The sequence below is a fragment of the Uncinocarpus reesii genome, genomic scaffold (assembly GCF_000003515.1).
Source record: "Uncinocarpus reesii 1704 scaffold_2 genomic scaffold, whole genome shotgun sequence".
Classification (NCBI taxonomy): domain Eukaryota; kingdom Fungi; phylum Ascomycota; class Eurotiomycetes; order Onygenales; family Onygenaceae; genus Uncinocarpus; species Uncinocarpus reesii.
Genome location: NW_003052499.1, coordinates 3,664,974 through 3,682,897, shown reverse-complemented (window position 1 = coordinate 3,682,897; position 17,924 = coordinate 3,664,974). Strand labels below are relative to the sequence as shown.

The 17,924-nt window shown below is 50.0% G+C and overlaps 7 protein-coding genes across 7 annotated transcripts; 3 read left to right on the top strand and 4 right to left on the bottom strand.

Moving 5' to 3' along the window:
- Window positions 1–1,260: 1,260 nt before the first annotated feature.
- UREG_04237 (uncharacterized protein) lies at window positions 1,261–2,620 on the bottom strand (the record flags this gene model as incomplete). The annotated part of the gene is made up of 3 exons (XM_002544674.1): window positions 1,261–2,069; window positions 2,139–2,329; window positions 2,400–2,620. 3 exons carry the CDS (start codon window positions 2,618–2,620, stop codon window positions 1,261–1,263), a joined length of 1,221 nt encoding a protein of 406 aa, XP_002544720.1.
- Window positions 2,621–3,173: 553 nt separating this feature from the next.
- On the bottom strand, window positions 3,174–3,998 carry UREG_04236 (uncharacterized protein; the record flags this gene model as incomplete). Its single annotated transcript, XM_002544673.1, has 1 exon — window positions 3,174–3,998. The coding sequence occupies one exon, from the start codon at window positions 3,996–3,998 to the stop codon at window positions 3,174–3,176; it is 825 nt and encodes a 274-aa protein (XP_002544719.1).
- A 509-nt stretch (window positions 3,999–4,507) lies between these two features.
- On the top strand, window positions 4,508–7,337 carry UREG_04235 (uncharacterized protein; the record flags this gene model as incomplete). Its single annotated transcript, XM_002544672.1, has 6 exons — window positions 4,508–4,551; window positions 4,611–4,660; window positions 4,717–5,049; window positions 5,108–5,911; window positions 5,968–6,135; window positions 6,187–7,337. The coding sequence occupies 6 exons, from the start codon at window positions 4,508–4,510 to the stop codon at window positions 7,335–7,337; spliced, it is 2,550 nt and encodes an 849-aa protein (XP_002544718.1).
- Window positions 7,338–8,152: 815 nt separating this feature from the next.
- On the top strand, window positions 8,153–9,827 carry UREG_04234 (uncharacterized protein; the record flags this gene model as incomplete). Its single annotated transcript, XM_002544671.1, has 4 exons — window positions 8,153–9,103; window positions 9,164–9,345; window positions 9,428–9,684; window positions 9,751–9,827. 4 exons carry the CDS (start codon window positions 8,153–8,155, stop codon window positions 9,825–9,827), a joined length of 1,467 nt encoding a protein of 488 aa, XP_002544717.1.
- A 138-nt stretch (window positions 9,828–9,965) lies between these two features.
- On the bottom strand, window positions 9,966–10,889 carry UREG_04233 (uncharacterized protein; the record flags this gene model as incomplete). Its single annotated transcript, XM_002544670.1, has 1 exon — window positions 9,966–10,889. The coding sequence occupies one exon, from the start codon at window positions 10,887–10,889 to the stop codon at window positions 9,966–9,968; it is 924 nt and encodes a 307-aa protein (XP_002544716.1).
- A 506-nt stretch (window positions 10,890–11,395) lies between these two features.
- UREG_04232 (uncharacterized protein) lies at window positions 11,396–14,602 on the top strand (the record flags this gene model as incomplete). Its single annotated transcript, XM_002544669.1, has 1 exon — window positions 11,396–14,602. One exon carries the CDS (start codon window positions 11,396–11,398, stop codon window positions 14,600–14,602), a length of 3,207 nt encoding a protein of 1,068 aa, XP_002544715.1.
- A 445-nt stretch (window positions 14,603–15,047) lies between these two features.
- On the bottom strand, window positions 15,048–17,369 carry UREG_04231 (uncharacterized protein; the record flags this gene model as incomplete). The annotated part of the gene is made up of 4 exons (XM_002544668.1): window positions 15,048–16,017; window positions 16,078–16,453; window positions 16,763–17,020; window positions 17,204–17,369. The coding sequence occupies 4 exons, from the start codon at window positions 17,367–17,369 to the stop codon at window positions 15,048–15,050; spliced, it is 1,770 nt and encodes a 589-aa protein (XP_002544714.1).
- Between the last annotated feature and the right edge of the window lie 555 nt (window positions 17,370–17,924).

The window sequence follows — 17,924 nt, the reverse complement described above, 5'->3', positions numbered from 1 at the left end:
TCTCTCACAGACCACCACGGCTGGAGCATCCGGCTTGGGCAAGAAAGAATCCACCCAACGTTGGCCTTGGATGGGGCCAACGGGCAGCAGTGTGTGGAGAGCCAAAGGCTCTCTTGGTGTCCAAGCTTCGGTTTGGGGCTAAAGCAGATACTCTCTGTGATTTTGGCTATTCCCATATCCTTTTCCCCTTGCTTCCACATGGAAGCGAAGTATGGCGTTCTGGGGAGGGTGCAAACTATATTTCGCCTTTTTAGTACGGATATGCATTGGGGAATGGAATTTGAAAACAGTTTAATGATCGCTCTTCAGGGCAGGTCAAAGCATTTGTTTGGCGCCTGGTCCAATGAAGCTCAACAGGTCGGCGTTGTGCATCTCCGCCACAAATCTTTGACGAAATACTTTTTATTTTTTGCTTGCGAATAGGTTGCAATTTAGGTACGAGGAATTTTTTGGACTCTTATGTTGTCTTTTGGTTGGAGTTTGCAGCCCCGCGGCTGTCTTAGTGGCTTTTGTTCATTCTGCGCTGGACTGGCTTTGATTTCCCCGGTGTGGCCTAGATAGGCGCATTATGGTATCCTGTCATTTGGATTCTGGCGGGCCTTCCAGAGGATATTCTTAAGGTTACTTTACTGGATTCCCCCTTTTTCGGAAACATCATGGTTTTTAGTTTCGGTCTTGGATTAGGGGATGTTCGCGGCGCAGCGGAATCTCCAGCTTTGTTAGCCTATATCCTCTATGGATTTAATGTTTTGGATGGGGAAAAAAAGAGGTTATATGTGCTTCGATGCACAGGGTATTTGGGGTGATCTTGGATGATGTTGGTGCCTTGTTTATTTTTTTGCTTCTGCTTTAGTGGCCTGTTTGTATTCGATCGACCAGGAACCTTGCTTGTTGTTGTATTGACTAGGTGGTGGGCCTACATCCTAATCTGCATTTGCTTCTCTCACTTGCATAATCTCCAGCACACTGGTTGCACTCCAAAAATGGCATATCTAGTCTCTCACGGCAATGAAAGGTTGATATGTCAGCTGAACTGTGCTTCTGCAACCCATTATACAGTCTCCCGCAAGCTTCTCCCTCAAGTGGTAATCTCTGCTCAGCCCCTTGTCTCGAGATAATTACATACAAGTTATATGATTAACTTCACATGCTTCAATAGTATGTCCAGGCGGATACAATTCACAGACCAATAACGGCCAGAATGGCAGGGCGACTGCTTTGACGCTCCCTCATTTCTGCGCAATGAGCCACGCGCAGTTTTCACACAGCACTCGCGGCCCCTCCTGCATTCGATTCAATCCTTCTCTTCGCCGTGCCGATGCCCGCCACGCCCTTTTCCTGATTTCTTCCTAGCCACGGCTTCGTCGCTTCTCCCCAAACCCTCCTGCCCAGATAATAGATACACTGCCCGATGATGATCAAAACAAACGCAATGGGGTACATCCAGTGGATGGCGTACTTGAACACCTTGACTCCAATCACGACGCCCCAGAAATTGCTTGTGAGAAGACTGATATTGAAAAATGCCGCAGATGCGAGGCGGAACAAGAGTGGCGCGAGGGAGTAGAATATGAACAGACAGAGAGTGTACCCGGTGAGATAGCCGCCTACTTTGCTGTTCCAGACGGCGGTCTGGAAGGATTCTCGATCGAAGATGGCGGACTGGACGCCCATGATGATGGTGGCATAGAGCCCCAGCTGGCCGAGGACCTCGTACATGGGTCTCTTGCTGACGAGGTATTCTTCGGCAACGTTGGCGAAGCCGTAAAAGGTTGCGCCGAGGAGGGCGAAGAGATCGCCTTTGATCTGGTCGCCCTTTGAGCGGGAGTCGCCGGCGGTGGAGCCGGTGATGTGGTCGGAGCCGAAGAGGACGCCCATGCCGCCGATGCAGACGATTATACCGAGATATTGGGCCCAGTGATAGCGAACGCGGAGCAGGAAAAAGGAGAGGAGGACGACGATGACGATGGCCCAGAAGTTGATGAGTTGGGCGCTGAGGATTGTGGTGTAGCGGTAGGCGAGGACGATGAAGTAGTTTCCCTCGACGTCGCAGAAGGCGAAAATTATGTCTTATCCATGTCGAAGAAAGATGTGAGTCCAAGCATGTCTATCTTTGGGCTTGTTTCTGCGGCACTTACATTTCCACCACCGTTCGCGAATCAATTGGATCCAGCCCTTGAATCCACAGCGGTAGATGGTGTAGCTCGTATACACCAAGGTAAGAAGGATGTAATTGAACAAAGTCTGAAAAGACGGAATCGACGTTCCAGCGCCAGCCAACAGATTCGTAAACGTGTTTGTGGCCGTAATGCAAAGGGCTAGGACCTGTCTGCATGAGAGTGAGAGATACCCTGTTAGCTATGCTCGAACAATCGGCGTGCGTGTCCGATCATGCTCACCCTATAAGCAAAACGGTATAAAATTCCCGAGTTCGAAGGTATGCAAAGTACCCTTTCCCGGCTGTGTCACTGGCTGCGCGCTCGTCGGGGGTGTTGGCATCGGTCCCGGAGCGGGAGGGCGCATCGCCGCAGGCCCCTGCATTTTCGGTGCGAGGAGATTCGCGCCCGCTGGTTCCGATGGACTCTGTAACCTCAGGGCCTTTGCTATCAGTATCCGCCATAGCTATCTGCGAGGCGATCCAGGACAAGGCTTCTGCGGGGCAACCGGGGTCGATGATATCAGAGCAGAATTATTTTTTCAAATGGAGCTTTATAAGTGCAAAGCAAGCGCAAAACTCCAGAAGTCGCTTGCTACAGATGCAAAGGAAAAGATCCTTCGAGAGGCGGGGAGGCAGCGAAAGAAGAGGGAAAAAGAGAAGAGAAAAAAGAAAGCAACATCCCTGCTTATCGTCGGAAGATTCTGGGCCAAAGCAACGGGAAGCTTTGAACCCTAATCGATAAGCGGGAGAAGCGAAATACGATTGACTGTCTTCGGGGAAGCGAGCCGGCAGCCTGGAGGCCACAAGCGCCGTCTGCAACAGGAGCGGGCCGATAACTAGTTAGCTGGGCTGCTGTCCGTGCGAGGTCAAGCGAGAAGCGAGTTGGTAGTTAATATTGCTTTCTTTTTTCTTTTCATCGTGGACAGATGGATGACTCGCAGTCCCCAGATATCCGCCATTCTTGAGCCCAAATGCCGGGACAGTCAAAGTGCGCGTTCCTTCATACTGGGCTGGATCAATAATGAACAGCGTAGGAGCCTGAATTCTGGATATCTGACTGCCCAGCTGGTGAAGCCCAGGATTCCTTTGTAAATGGCTGCAGCAACCATTCCATGAGCTTCAATTCTAGAACAGTATTAGATGAAATCAAAAGTCCTGTGTATAACTGCCTGAAAGGCCTAGGAAGCAACGGCAACTTTATCAAGACCAGGATCTGCTCAACGGCCTGCAAGCTGCCATCAAAGACCAAGACCGCCTGCTGGATGAGAATCTGGCTGACCGTATTATAGCAACAGGCCATTATTGCTCGCTCACAAAAGAGCCTCTTCATCTGTAGCATCTGGCGAAATAAGAATTGTTGTTCCTGCATCGTCTGATTCGGCATCCTGGAGCCTGGGATCTCAGGCATCTCGGGGTGCAGTTTGGCGTCACCGGTTGGGCTGCAACACACGAGCTGGCGATCCGCAGCAAAACCACCTCGTCGGCCTGCACTCCCCCATCGGATGAACCGCACCGCTCGCTCCAGAGCATCAGCAACACACCACCCGCCCGCCTCCGTCTGCGAGCGCTCTCCGGCCCTTTGACCTGCTCGACCAGGCTGACCTGCTTTGGCCCCCACACGACTTCTGCACCGCCCGTCGCGTGCGTCAACGCCAGCAATCAAATTTCTCCCGCGCTTCCAGGATCGCCCCGTGCCATTCCGCCCATCCGCATCGCCCACAGATCCCCCGTTGCCTTCGCGTCGCGCAAGGATCGCCTTTGGCATTCGGTCCCCAGCTGCGACATCCGCAGAGGGCTCTTGGCACCCGTCCGCGTTTCGCTTTCGCCCTCGTCCTGCCATCAACATCCCCCCTCCCGTCAGCGTGACAGAACCGCCCGCCGCGCCAGATGATGGCACTGGCGATCCCGCCGCCAAACGATCGAAAGCGGGTCAAGGTCTATGAGCTGAAGGACAATGACTGGTTTGATAGGGGGACGGGCTTCTGCACTGGGCAGATTCTTGACGTATGAACTCCATCTCGCGCGATTGCGCTCTGGGTTGTTGGTCCCCGGCCATCCCAGTCTATGGGCTTGTTCCGGCTTTCAATTACGTCGGACTCGATCGAATTATTCGGGCTGCAAGCAGGCGATTCACTGACAATCCTTCTACGGACAGGATGAGCCCAGGATTCTAGTCGAATCGGAGGACCAGCCGGGCCGCATGCTGCTAGAAACAAAGATATCAAGGGAGGATGGATACCAGAAGCAGCAAGGTTGGGCATTCCTGCAAATGACCTTCTCAGAGCACCTTGTGACTTGATAACTGGGGTAGAAACCTTGATCGTCTGGACTGAGCCGAATGGCACCGATATGGCTCTCAGCTTCCAGGAAGCTGAAGGTTGCGCAGTGATATGGTAGGCGCGATGCACCATTTGCCGGGCTTTCGGGCTACTACTAACGTCTTGACCCTTAGGGAATTCGTGCGACACGTTCAGCAGCATTTCATGGGACTCAGTGGACCTGGTGCGCCATCTATCCTCATACTCCAACAATTGCCCACTGACGTATATATCTACTAGACGATGCCCTTTCGGACGATGCGCTCGATCCCTTAGGCAATCAAATAATGCTTCCTCCCCCAGAACTTGGAAACCTTGCTGAAATAGAGAATGCGATGCGCGCAACCACCGCCACACAAGCCGGCAGAGATGCAATCTCGAAATTCGTTATCCGCGACGACTATATCCTAAAGCTCCTCCCGCTCGTGTCGACTGCCGAAGACCTCGAAAGCCTCCCCGATCTACATCGCCTATGTAACATAATGAAATCTTTGATTCTACTGAATGACAACACAATTATCGAGCTAGTCGTGAGCGACCCCGTCATTAGCGGAGTTGTCGGAGCTCTAGAATGTATGGAACTATCGAGTTGATCCCATGACGCAAGACTATGCTGATAATGTCTACATAGACGATCCCGAATTTCCAACGCACAAGGCGAATCATCGGCAGTACCTCAATGATCGCAGCCGCTATAAGGAAGTCGTGCCTATCAAAGATCCAATCATTCTCCGAAAGATCCGTCACACCTGGCGCCTCCAGTACCTGAAAGACGTTGTGCTCGCAAGGATCTTAGACGACCCAACGTTTTCCGTGCTGAACTCGCTTATCTTCTTCAACCAAGTCGACATAGTCCAGCATCTTCAGACCAATACCCCGTTTTTGAACGAATTGTTTGCGCTGTTCAACCCAAGGAATACGGATAATAAACGAAAGGAAGATGCAGTGCAATTCATCCACCAGAGCGCGTCGATTGCTAAGAACCTGCAAGCTACTGCTCGTGGGAGTTTATTTGGAAGCTTTATAAGTCATGGTCTCTTTTCGGTTATCGTATACGCCGTGAAGCATCCAGTACCAGCAATCAGAAGCACAGGTGTCGATATACTCGTTGCCCTTCTAGACCATGATCCTATAATGATGCGAGGATATATGTTAAAGGCGGTCAACGAGAAGAAAATCCCTCTGACTGAAACGCTAATTGGACTGCTTCACGTCGAGACCGATTTGGGTGTGAGAAGTCAACTGGCAGATGCAATAAAGGTTCTATTAGACCCCCAGACTCCTGTACCAGAGATATTAAGCAGAATGGGCGCGGATTTCATACCAAAACTGCGATCGCAAAACGTATTCCCCGATACCTTTGTGCAGAATCATTTTGATGAATCAGCAAAGCGACTATTTTTACCCCTGAAGGAACTGGAGCTCAGACCAGATTGTGAGTCGATGCTGTCTTCCTCATCGACGTCTGAATACGTACTGACTCAGCCGCAGTAAACAACCTGTCCTTTCAAGAAGTTGCATTGTTCTCTCACTTGGTTGATATTCTCACCTTTTTCGTTCGGCAGCATCTGTTCCGGAGTCGTAATCTCATGCACACAGAGTCGTTGGCGCCTCGGATAGCACAGTTGCTTACAGTACCGCAGAAGCATCTGAAATTAAGTACGTCTCCCTTGGGTTCGTTACTATCAAGCCGCTACTAACATCTCCCAGTTGCGCTCAAATTTTTCCGAACGTTGATTAGCCTACAAGATACCTTTTATTACTCTCAGATGACCCACAACAATACATTCGAACTTATTCTCAATGTAGTATACGAGACGATGCCACGCGACAATTTATTGAATTCTGCTTGTCTGGAGTTATTTGAATACGTCAAGCGCGAAAACATCAAGCCTATCATCGTTCACATTGTTGAAAATTACCGCGAGAAGATCAAGAATATCACATACGTCGACACATTCCAAAATCTAATGATACGCTACGATCAAATGCAGGGATATGGTGCACAGCCAGAGCAGACTTTATTCAGCCAGGACGAATGTGCTACCCCGACTAGGAATCTCATCAATGGCGGTCACCGATGGCAGGGCGTGCGAGAAATGGATGCAGCGGAAGAGGAGTACTTTGATGCATCAGATGATGAGGATGATGAGGTAGGCTTGTTCTCGTCAAGTGAAATGATGAGAACTAGTGCGTTAGAGAACAGAGCCCAACTCATGGCTTCGTCTCAGCAGGGTAAAAGCGCCGCTGAAGCCAACGCGCCGCCAAATGGATCGGTTTCTCCGACGGCCAAACCGTTGGTCGATTATCCTGACGACGATGAGGACGCTATGGAAGTGAGCGAGCAAGAACAGCCACCGACTCAGACTGTAGAGGCGCCGCCTGTGCAGCAAATCGATGAGCAGCCTGACTCGGATGATGTGGCAACACAGATGTCGTTTAGCAGTGAGCGATTCTTTGAACGCTTCTCTGAGAAACGGCGTCGCGAAGAAGATGATGAGGACGATGAATTGATCAAGTTGTCTTCTGCGTCGAAACGCCGTGGCTCAACTGCTAGTGTTAGCAGCGTCGGCTCCAGAACACCAGGCGGAGTGCAGGCGAAGAGGAGTTTGTCCGGACAGTCATCGCCGGTGTCATCAACACTTAACAAGGCGGGTGAGAAACCTTCAACTAACCCTGCTGGATCAGGAAGCAAGAAGATATCCATTAATCTGAGCAAGAGCTCTGCTACACAAGTCACTTTGAAGACCCAGCCTCAGAATACGGTTGACAGCCCGGGGAATGACGAAAGTAATACAAGCGAGAGCGGTGCTGCAGGGGGCGAAGAAGGAGGTGGCAGCAATACCAGCGGGACCGATTGATTGATGTTCAGCATTTGCCAGTTGCACTTTTGCCTTGCGCTCCATTCTCCGTCGTATTCCATCTTCACTATTCGGGATCCTCGTTTTATACCTTGTCGAATGCCTACTCAAAAAATCCAGCACTGGTCGATTTTCACTGAAGAGCCAACGGCGTATTTGAATGCATGTTCGCATTGCTCGACGGGGTTTGCTATGCCCGACTATTTCGTTTCCTTTGGATGATATCTTCGTTATATTTCCCAACGTGTTGTTCCATGGGCGTTTAATGCAGTGGTTTTTCGCTTCTTTGTTTTCCTCTCTTTGGCACTTCTTTCCGTGTGTTACTTATATCTTTTATCCCCAGTCCTGCTGTGTTCGATTACTGCTTTGGGTGCCGGTCCAGCTATTAGTCATATATTAGATACCACTGGAATGGGACGATTTGAGGTTTTATCATCCTCAGCTTTGTTTTGCTTTCTCATTCATTGCCACTCGGTTTCATCGGCAGCATCGGCGGTGGCTCGGGGGTACATCGCAACCGCAGATAAATCCGTCATCTATAAAAGTACCGCCGGGGTTTAAGTTGATCTGGAATTTGGTTACTTTTGGGGGAAAATAGGAATCCGATAACCAGCGGAGTTGCTGGTTTTTCAGACTTGCGATTAATTTGAGGCCATCGCCTTGCACTTCATTTGCGCGATGCCGACATGCCGACCTCCGGTGCTCCCTTCGTTGTGAATTGAAATATTGCCATCATTCCCACCTACAAAAAGCATCATATCCCTAATTCCTCAAATTCCCCGCCAGTATATACTCCTCTATCTACCCTGCACAGGATGGACCCCTCGAAAACACGAATAACGCCAAATTCCTTTCTCACCAAGGTCGGCTCGTCGAAAGACGGAGACCCGATCATAGTCTACTTCATCCCCGGTAACCCAGGCGTTGTGTCATATTACCACTATTTCCTATCCCTAGTGGCGTCGAATCTTTCCTCTTCTTCTTCTGCCTCTGATGCGTTTGCATCCCTCGCGTCTGCTGAGCTCGAGAAACGAACCGGGGCCGGTGCAGCTAATAGTGCACCGGAGAGCAGTAGCAGCAGCAGCACGCGCAGTGAGCAACATGTTAATAGTAGCAGCGATGAGGGCCGTCGTAAATTCAAGATTATGCGCCGGAGGAGCAGTAAAAAGGTGAAAAGAAACGACGGCGGGCACCCGCACGACGACGAAAAGTCCGACCATAAATCTCTGAGCTCGCGCAAAGACGAGCTGTGGAAGTGCCATCCCAATACCAATTCCGAAGAATCATTTTTAATCACTGGGCGGTCTCTGGCGGGGTTCGAGATTGACGACGGCGCTTCTTATATATCGTCGTATCTATTATCTACGTTTTCTGCGACGGATGAAATCCACAGTCTGCGCGACCAAGTGGAATTCGTGGAGAGCAATTTGGGCAAGTTCGTCCGCAGGTATCAGGACAAGATCACTGCGGCGGCGACTGCGGTCGCTGTAGCTGCCGGACAGAAGAAGGATGCGGTCAATATTCGCAGGCCGCGGCCAAAGGTCATTCTTTTGGGTCACTCTATGGGGGCGTATATCTCCATGGAAATATTGAGGAGGCGAAGGGAGCGAGAGTTAAAAAGGGCGGCGGAAACAAGGGAAGCCGGCATGTCTTCTGACTCTCACAGCGGAGGAGACGGGGAGGTTGAGATGGATATCATCGGCGCCCTGATGCTGTTTCCTGCAGTGGTTGATATCGCGAAATCGCCATCGGGCAAGAAGATGACGGTAGGTTCAATATATTTCCCCTTTTTTTCTATCTAACATCATGCTAATCGTTGGCTTAAGACGCTTGGATACATTCCTTATCTTGACATTTTAACCAGCCTGGCTATGAAAGGCCTCATGTCCGCAACCCCAGCTCCGGTATTACGTCGCTGGGTCCGCCATGTCATGAAAGATCCTCCAGACGATGCTCTCGATACCACTATTGCATTCCTGAAAAGCAGAACAGGAATTAGACAAGCTCTGTAAGTCCTACTCGAACCCTCTTTCACTCCTCCAATATCCATCATCTGGCTACCGGCGATGCACAATACTGACGGTCCTTAGACACCTTGCTGCAGAGGAAATGGAGCAAATCGGCCCTGACAAGTGGAGCGATGAAATCTGGGGTATATCCGAGCAACATAAACCATCCCACGACGTCAAATCACACCTTACAAAGCTCGTCTTTTATTTCGGTCGCAACGACCACTGGGTAGCCGAAAAGACGAGAGACGAAGTCATCCAAGCACGCTCCGCAAAGGGCGGGCGTGGGCCAAAGATGCTTATTTGTGATGATGGCATAGAACATGGCTTTTGCATTCGTAAGTGCCCGTTCCTCCCACTGTGCTTGCTACCGCGCCGACTTGCATGGATGCTGACGTTCGTAGGACATAATGAAATCATGGCCGATAAGGTGTCTGGTTTTATAAGAGAGATTGTAGACGACTACAGGGCGAAGAAGTGATTCCAAAAGAGTTCAGCGAATCCCTTGCACTTGTAGCGTGTGATATAAGTTAGCTACATAGAATTAATGTAATACGATGCGCCATCAGTTCAACTTATACGACTCTGTGAGGGTCGAGAGCAAAGGAGCGGATAATACCTAAGAGTATCCCTGGTATCCCAGATTTGCTTTGCGGAATAGCGCACCCAGCACGTCATTGTTGCTTGGGGGATGTGCTCCCTGAGGTGCGGGCCAACCGCTAGGTTGATTCGCAACCTGTTGCACCGGAGCGTGAGGGCCGGACTCATTCAAAGGACTATGGACTTTGACACTCCACGCGTCATCCTGTGCCCTTTGTTGACCGAATAGCTCCTTCAACGAGACCTGGCGGTTCATGGGTATGGCACCGGGGGCTTCTTGAACATGTGCACTCTGGCTGCGTTCAGCTGCCAGTCTCTCTTCCGCAAGCTTTCTGCTTTCCCCGCCGTGCACAGCACACTCTTTGATCATCTCTGCGTTTATCGTTCTCATCTCGGCTGTCGAACTCGGTGCTGGTTCGGAGAAGATCCATACGCCATATATCATCGAGGTGCGTCCATCTGCTGAGCGGATAGCGCCTTCGCGGCCTTTTTCGAACCCATCCACTTTCAAAATAACGTATTGGTCAGTGATTTCAACGTCGTCGCCGCTTATTAGCCTAGCTTCAAAGTTGTCCATTCCACGTCTATTGAGCACCATGACGCTATATCTCTCCTCGCCCAGGTCGCCCTTTGTGAGCTGGCATACGAACAACGTTCCCTCGATTCCGGCTTTTTCCCATGATTGCGTTGTTGCGCTGAAGATGTATATAACTGCGAACGGAGCTAGTGATAGAATCGTGGATATCGAAGGGTTGTACCGGCGGACAACGGTAATGTTAAGGTCCTCGTTGGATCTGGCGGGCGGCGAAGGAATAGTCGGAGCGTCGGCAGACATTTCTAGCGATTGGCTTCCTTGAAGAGCTTGTAGGTCTGGTTCGTACTGTGCGGGTTGAGTGTTGTTTGCGGAGGAGCGGGGATTCTGTCGAGCCTTGCGCAAGGTCATGGCGGACAAGGGAAGCTGGTCGTCGGGACCTGAAAGGGGCACGGCGGAGACAAACGCTGGTTGAGAATTCAATATGTCTTTATTTCCTTCCACTGTGTCTGAGAACTGTGTGAGAAGCTGCTTCTCAGTTGTGAGCGAGTTCGGATTCGGTTTTGCAGCTAATAAATCCGGATGGAGGAACGTCACCACTTCCCCTCAACAACCGAACACGAGGATGACCGCCTCACAAGGACTATATATATCCGCAGAGGCTCCAGCTGCTGCTCAGATTAGCTGCTGCTGTCCGGGCAGATTATAAGTATCCCGCCGATTTATGCACATGATCTGTGGCTTCGATCCCTCGACCATGCGAAGCTGCGCCGCAACCAGCTTGACAGGCTGCTGATCTACTTAGCTGGTGACTGAAAACCCTTGTCCGCCTGCAGCCTTGTGTTATTTGAACAGTTACGCAATGATGCTGACTTGGTCCGCTTGATGTATCCTACGACGCCAGATTTCCGTCCATCATGTCAATCCATGAAACCACTACGCCGTCCGATCTTCGTGACGCCCCAGGCGCATTCCCGGACCAACAGGACGACAGAGAAGATGCTCAGGTAGCATCCGATTTCAACTCGCTGTCTCGAGCGGTATACGCTAGAAGAGCCGAATACGTTCGCCGCAAAACAGTACGAGTCAGAATTGGGTCTTGGAATGTGGCAGCGCTTCCCGGCACCGAGGAAGACTTGGCGAAATGGTTTATGAAACCTGCTAGAGGAAAGGAAAATAACCATAAGGGCCATAAATCGCATAGATCCGAGAGTGGCATTGATGATAAAAGGGAGGGAGCGGATTGCAAGCAGCAAGATGACGAGTCACTCGTTGCCGAAGATGAGAGTATCGACATCTACGTTCTCGGCTTGCAGGAAATCGTCGATGTCAACTCTCCAGCCGAGACTCTGAGGCCATATGTAGACCCGGCGCCTTCAACTCGGTGGAAAGAAGCTGTTCAAAATGCGCTCCCCGACAGATATACACTCGTATCCTCGCAGCAACTTACAGGCCTGCTACTCTTGGTCTATGCTTCCCAGTCAACCGCTCGAACTATATCGTCCGTCAGCTCCTTAGGCATTGGGACTGGCTTGATGGGGTATATGGGCAACAAAGGAGCAGTTGCAACACGGATAGTTATCGGCGGGATAACGCGTATCGTTTTCGTTAATTGTCACCTGGCTGCCGGAGCAGACAAAGCGAGCTTGGATAGACGAAATTGGGATGCTTCACAAGTCGTGATGCGTGCGAAATTTGATCCAATTGACGAAGGGGATGATTTGGACCACACGTCTAACCAGACCCTGGGGGAAGAAGATTTCGCCTTTTGGTTTGGCGACCTAAACTATCGCTTGGACGACATACCCGGCGATGACGTCCGGCGGCTTCTGCATTTACATACGGAAAATGATTTTGGACCATTGCCCAAGCCTGCGACCCGGAATAATGAGGATAGAGGGTCCCAAACATCTAACCGTTCGTCTATGGAGGAGGGCCCTCCATGCGAAAGCCCAGGCGAGGCAATTTCAATGGTAGATAATGACCTTGAACTTGATCAGGATCCTGCTTCGCTAGAGACCACCCTTACATCGCTTCTTCCCCATGATCAGCTTCATGCTCAACAAAGAAAACGAAATGCGTTTTATGAAGGCTGGAGAGAAGCGGAGATAACATTTCTACCTACGTACAAATATGACATTGGACGTATCGGGAAATTTGATTCAAGTGAGAAACAGCGCAGCCCAAGTTGGTGCGATCGAATACTCTATCGAACTAGACAAGATTATCTAGAATACAAAAGACGTACCAAAGAAGCGGAGGACGTGAGAAAAAGAGACGATGAAATGAAATCACTTGGTTTGGATCAAGAGGCAGAAGATGCTAGCGTATTATTCGATTATGACCCAGAATTTGATGGCGCTTATGATGAAAACGAGGACGCAGATGACAATGCGTTTACGGATCCCCCCTCAATTGGGGAATATGAAGACTTACTAAGTGTGTCCTGCTACACGTCACATCAGGGTATTGTTTCGTCGGATCATAAACCCTTACACGCCGATTTCATCCTGACATACGACTCTGTGATCCAGGAGCTAAAGGCAAAGGTACATCAGGAGGTTGCTAGGGAGTTAGATAAAGCTGAGAATGAGGCACGGCCAGATATCACGGTCGTGGTCGATGTGCCGGTTGAAAAGGCGGGAGATACCCAACAAGCTAGCAATGGTACCACAGACAGAGACACCGTCAACTTTGGACAAATCCGTTACGATGTACCAGTATCACGGAGTTTAACATTAGCGAATACTGGCAGTGTACCAGCTACGTTCTCGTTCCAGTATAGACCTGTTGCTGCTGATGAAGAATCTCGCGTTTCCCCCCCTTGGCTTCATCTTCGAGTAGATTGGCCTGCGAATGGAGATACACAAGCACCGAATACGCACAAGGAATACACACTGCCTCCTGGTGAATCCGCACACGTTCACCTTGTTCTTTGTATCTTTGATATGGATTTTGTCCGCGAATTGAATACTGGCAAAGCTAAGGTTGACGATGTGCTGGTCCTACGGATTTCTAATGGCCGGGATCACTTCCTTTCAGTCCGTGGACAGTGGCTACTATCCTGTTTTGGGCTGTCGTTGGAAGAATTCACCCGAATCCCTGAAGGGGGAATCAGAAGGCTGGAAATTTCCAGCTTTATGCCCTATTTATCTGGGAGTGAACGAAATGATAACGTCCGAACATCCGCTCCACGTGAGCTGTTTCGACTAACCGAAGCGTTAGCTGAACTCGTGGAACGCTCACTAGCCGAATGGGACATGGTGGGTAATAGTGATGAACCAGACGAAGATGCCCGTCCCTGGGCCTCTGAGCGAGCCGGTTGGCCATTCGATTCCGAAACCTGGTCCCTAAAGAACAGCCGGGAGCGGTATAAACTCCTTGGCCTGATTCGCGAAGCGCTTGACACTAGTACTCCATTCTTTGCTCATTTCCCACCCGAAATCCCTTCAAGACACCGGGCGGAGCTCCTCTCCGAAACTCTTATATCCTTTCTACGCTCTCTACACGATGGGGTGATAACGAAGGCGCTCTGGAGCGAGTTAGAAAGCCAAATTCCTCTTCACGAGAAACCAAGACCCGCGCCTCTAATCACGGAGCAAGCTCAGTCCCGGGTCCTGGAAGCCATCTCAACATCACCGGCTCACAGCGTCTCATTCACATTTCTTACATTCATGCTTAACCGCATTGCCGGCGAAGTTGCACCGCTGGGAACAAGTACTACCTCAATGCCATTGTCCCCAGCCACACCCTCAGTGGCTTCCCACGGCCGCGCTTCTACAGACCTCTCAGAACCTTCCAGTCCTTCAGTGTCCACCTCGACTCGTTCATCGATCACGTTCCCCTTCCGGTTCAAGTCGCGAAGTCGCACGCTATCAAGCAGTGACGGCAACGATGCACCAATGATCAATTCGAGGCCGCCAACTAGTAATGCACCAAGTAATGCACACACCGCTACTTTGGCAAGGCGTCAGGCTGTTTACAAGGCTTTTGTGGGCATATTCGTTGACGTTATTTTCTCGAAGGATATTGCTGTACCGGAGAAAGACAAGGAGAAACGGGCTTTTGAAGAGAGGAAGAGATCTATTTTAGAACCGTTTTTGAGAAGTGATGGGGATTCCTGACGAGGATAGCCGTCTTGGCTGTCAATTGGTAGTGTTATATATAAACTGTGTTGTTATTTTCGGACGGCTTATATACTACAGAGTACAATGCTTGTACTCCTGAATCTGTATGACGCGCTGCTTGCGTATCAACTCTAGGTTCATGTATGCGTATTGTCAAGCGAGATGTTTTCCATGATCTGCTATGACCAGATAAGGACTTGTTTTGGGCGATCTTTTATAATGAACTGTACATACGTTCTACATACAAGTGCCGGCCTAATATATTAGATACCAAGTGGCCATTAACTAGTTCATAGTATTATTTTAAACCTGAGACTTGGGAACCCAAAATCCAATACAGAAAAGAGTGATTGATGTTTAGAACCGCGTAGTATTGAGCATATTTTAAAGCATAAAGTCCCCCAAATATCACTGTAGTTTGATACCGATTTCCTTCTATTGGCTATAACCTTACTCCGGTTCGACCGATTCTCCTCTGATTGGAAATATCTGAACGCGCGTCCAGTCTGAATGATTTTACCAATAGAGAAAACCACCATGTGGTAGCCAAGACTGGAAGCATAATGACGGCCCTGGACATACGCCATGGCAGTACCAAGGCGTTTCGAAAGGATGTAGCCAACCCCAATGCCCAAAGAAAGGATGGTGAAATTTCGGGTTTTGCATGAATAGCATTATTGGGGCTTATATTATAAATGTGGGACTCGAGATTATTGAATCGCGCGTTGGTTTGAAGTTCAGACATTGTAAGTCGTTTTTCGTACTTGCGGACGGCGCGGGTAAGCGCAGCAATATCTCCTTGAATGGCTTTTCTTGTCTGGGTATCAATTTGACGTATCTTCTGGTCAAGCTCTTTTCCAGCTTCTGAGAACACTTGAGCAGTTTGATGTGTTAGCTCAGAAGAGGTTAGACCTGAAACAAATGCGTCTAATGCATCCAGGCGACCAGCCATATCAACAAGTTTGCTTGGATCTGCCATCTCTTGGTTACGAGAGGCAGATTTTACAACTCGTTGCAGATGGAGAGTTCTGGCTTGAATCATTTTCAAAACATGGGAGAAAGGTCGAATTTCAGCAGCGAGTAGGAAAACCGAGAGGTTGTAGTTTGAAACAAGACCCCCAGCTGGTCGTGACAACTGTGATCTAATAGTATGAAGCATCCAAGTTCCAAGAAGCGGACATAGAAAGCATGAGGCAAGAGCAATGGATTCATGGGTGTAGAGCTCTTGGCTGGCAGTGACGACCCTATCCGATGGGCGAGGTGACTTTGAGGAAGCTAAAATTGCTTTCTTTTGCGCCAGAGCGGTGTCACTACCGGAATCGCCGTCTAGTTTCTTGGGAAAATGACCTGTAGCAACCAGATCGTCATTTGAATCTCCCACCACTGTCGCCCGTGCTGAATGATACCAATCCCTAAGATCAAGTTAACCAATACAAGAGAACGGTATCTCTGACCGGCAGCCGGATTCCTACCATGGTAAACGCACGGACCAGTTGAGAAAGACTGCTGCAAGGCACAACAAAGTCACATCCGTAAGGAGAGCACCTCCATCCTTGAAGAAGATCCCACCGATGGCAGGCAGCAAGGCAAGAACAAGTGGTGCTGATTGCCAATTAGAGTCATTCGTTTGAGAAGATACCCGAGGCCGAAGAACATCATCCGTGGATGTTTTAATAGATTCACGAGCCTCAGAAAGGGTATCAGAGAAAGTCGTTGCTCTCCTTAGATTTCCCCGAATAGGCGAGATTATCCTTGAGCCATGTCGATGTCGAAATTGCGAGGAAGGGGAGACGCTCAATCGACGCTCCTTGGGCGCCGCCTCTGAACTGTTGACGACGGGCACGGTGGCTGCCGTTCCAACCATCTTGCTGGTTAGGGTGTCATGGAAAGAACGGAGATCTCAAGAAATGAACGACTGCGGGAGAGAGCAGACGTTGAAGGCATCTCCAATCCGTGATGCTCTTCTTCGCTCACCAGCGTCGCAACGGGCACTTCAGACAGTCATAGACAGATTGCTATCCTGATGGAACCATGTTGGCATGGAATCCAGGATCAAAGACGGTCGATGACGGAGGTCGAAGCAAGGTTGGTCAGGTGCCGCCAAGAGGTCTAATTTTAGACCAGCGCACGGTCCACGGACTCTGCTGACTAACGCACCCAACCTCCGTCCATCCCGGCCCGGAATCACGACGACCCTTGACGCTGTTGGATGTGATGCGAGACGTCCAGCCAATGCGAAGATTGTGCTCTTAGCGCCCGCGACCAAACCGTCGGGTTGCTGAAGGATCACATCCATGTACGAGGATTGTGCAGGAACAGCGAGGAGGACTCGAACTCCCATCCTCCGTTGCTCGTCGTCGAGTGTCTCGCTTCCCCTTGCGTTGTCCTCTGGAGAGAAGCCTGGAATATTGGCTTCTAGAAAGAATATTTTGTAATCAACTAGCTAAAGAATGTGGGAACGACCATGACCAGAGACCAAGTGGTTGCATCTGCCCTCCTCCCGCTTGATGTAGCCTGGTGGCCAGAGTTTCTACTTTGAGCTTGTCTTTGTTTCTGTTTGTCATATCAAATCAAACCCTCTGGGTTAATTCACATCACTAGCTGCTTTGTTGAGACCCCTTTGTTTGTCTGCTTGATTCTCTATTGCAGTGGCTTGCTGCTCGAAGCCGGGACGCAATATCAACCATTTCTGCACCTCTGCCAGCGTATGGCTTGAGGGATCTTTTTCGCTTCGAGCTTTTAGACCATCTAGATTGATGAGCATGCTTGTCAATGACTTTGCTTGCCTGCCGCAGCAAACAAGAAACTCGTTTATATCTCTTGGAGTTCTGCCGATGACCTAGGATATTGCCCACAAACACCCGGTTCCCCCAACATTCTTGGTGTTGTACTTCCATGGCAATGGCTGGCTCTCTGTAGCCTTGTGACTTTGATCGCAAGGAGGGGAAAAAAGTACTGTTTTTTAGATGTTTGCTGGGGATACGGATCTGCCTCCGGGGGGGGCTCGAGACAGGGCACGGTTCAGAGAATGGCGAATGAAAGCGGCATTCTGCAGGTCTCTTCACACGCTGAGCGACGGGTTCGCTCCTTGTCGTTGATCGAAGGTCTGGGTTGTGCTTGGTCGTCGATTGTCATTTGCTCAGACGACTCCTTATTGATACCCAAATCGGGTTAGACTCCGGCCACCACCCGCAGGGATACCAACGCTGTTCAGCGCCTGCATCGCATTCCAGCATCATTCTGTTCCTTCTGGCTGTTGTTTTATTTTTACACCTGCATTCTCGTTATTGAGGCCCTGTATAGGAATCTGCCGCCCTTG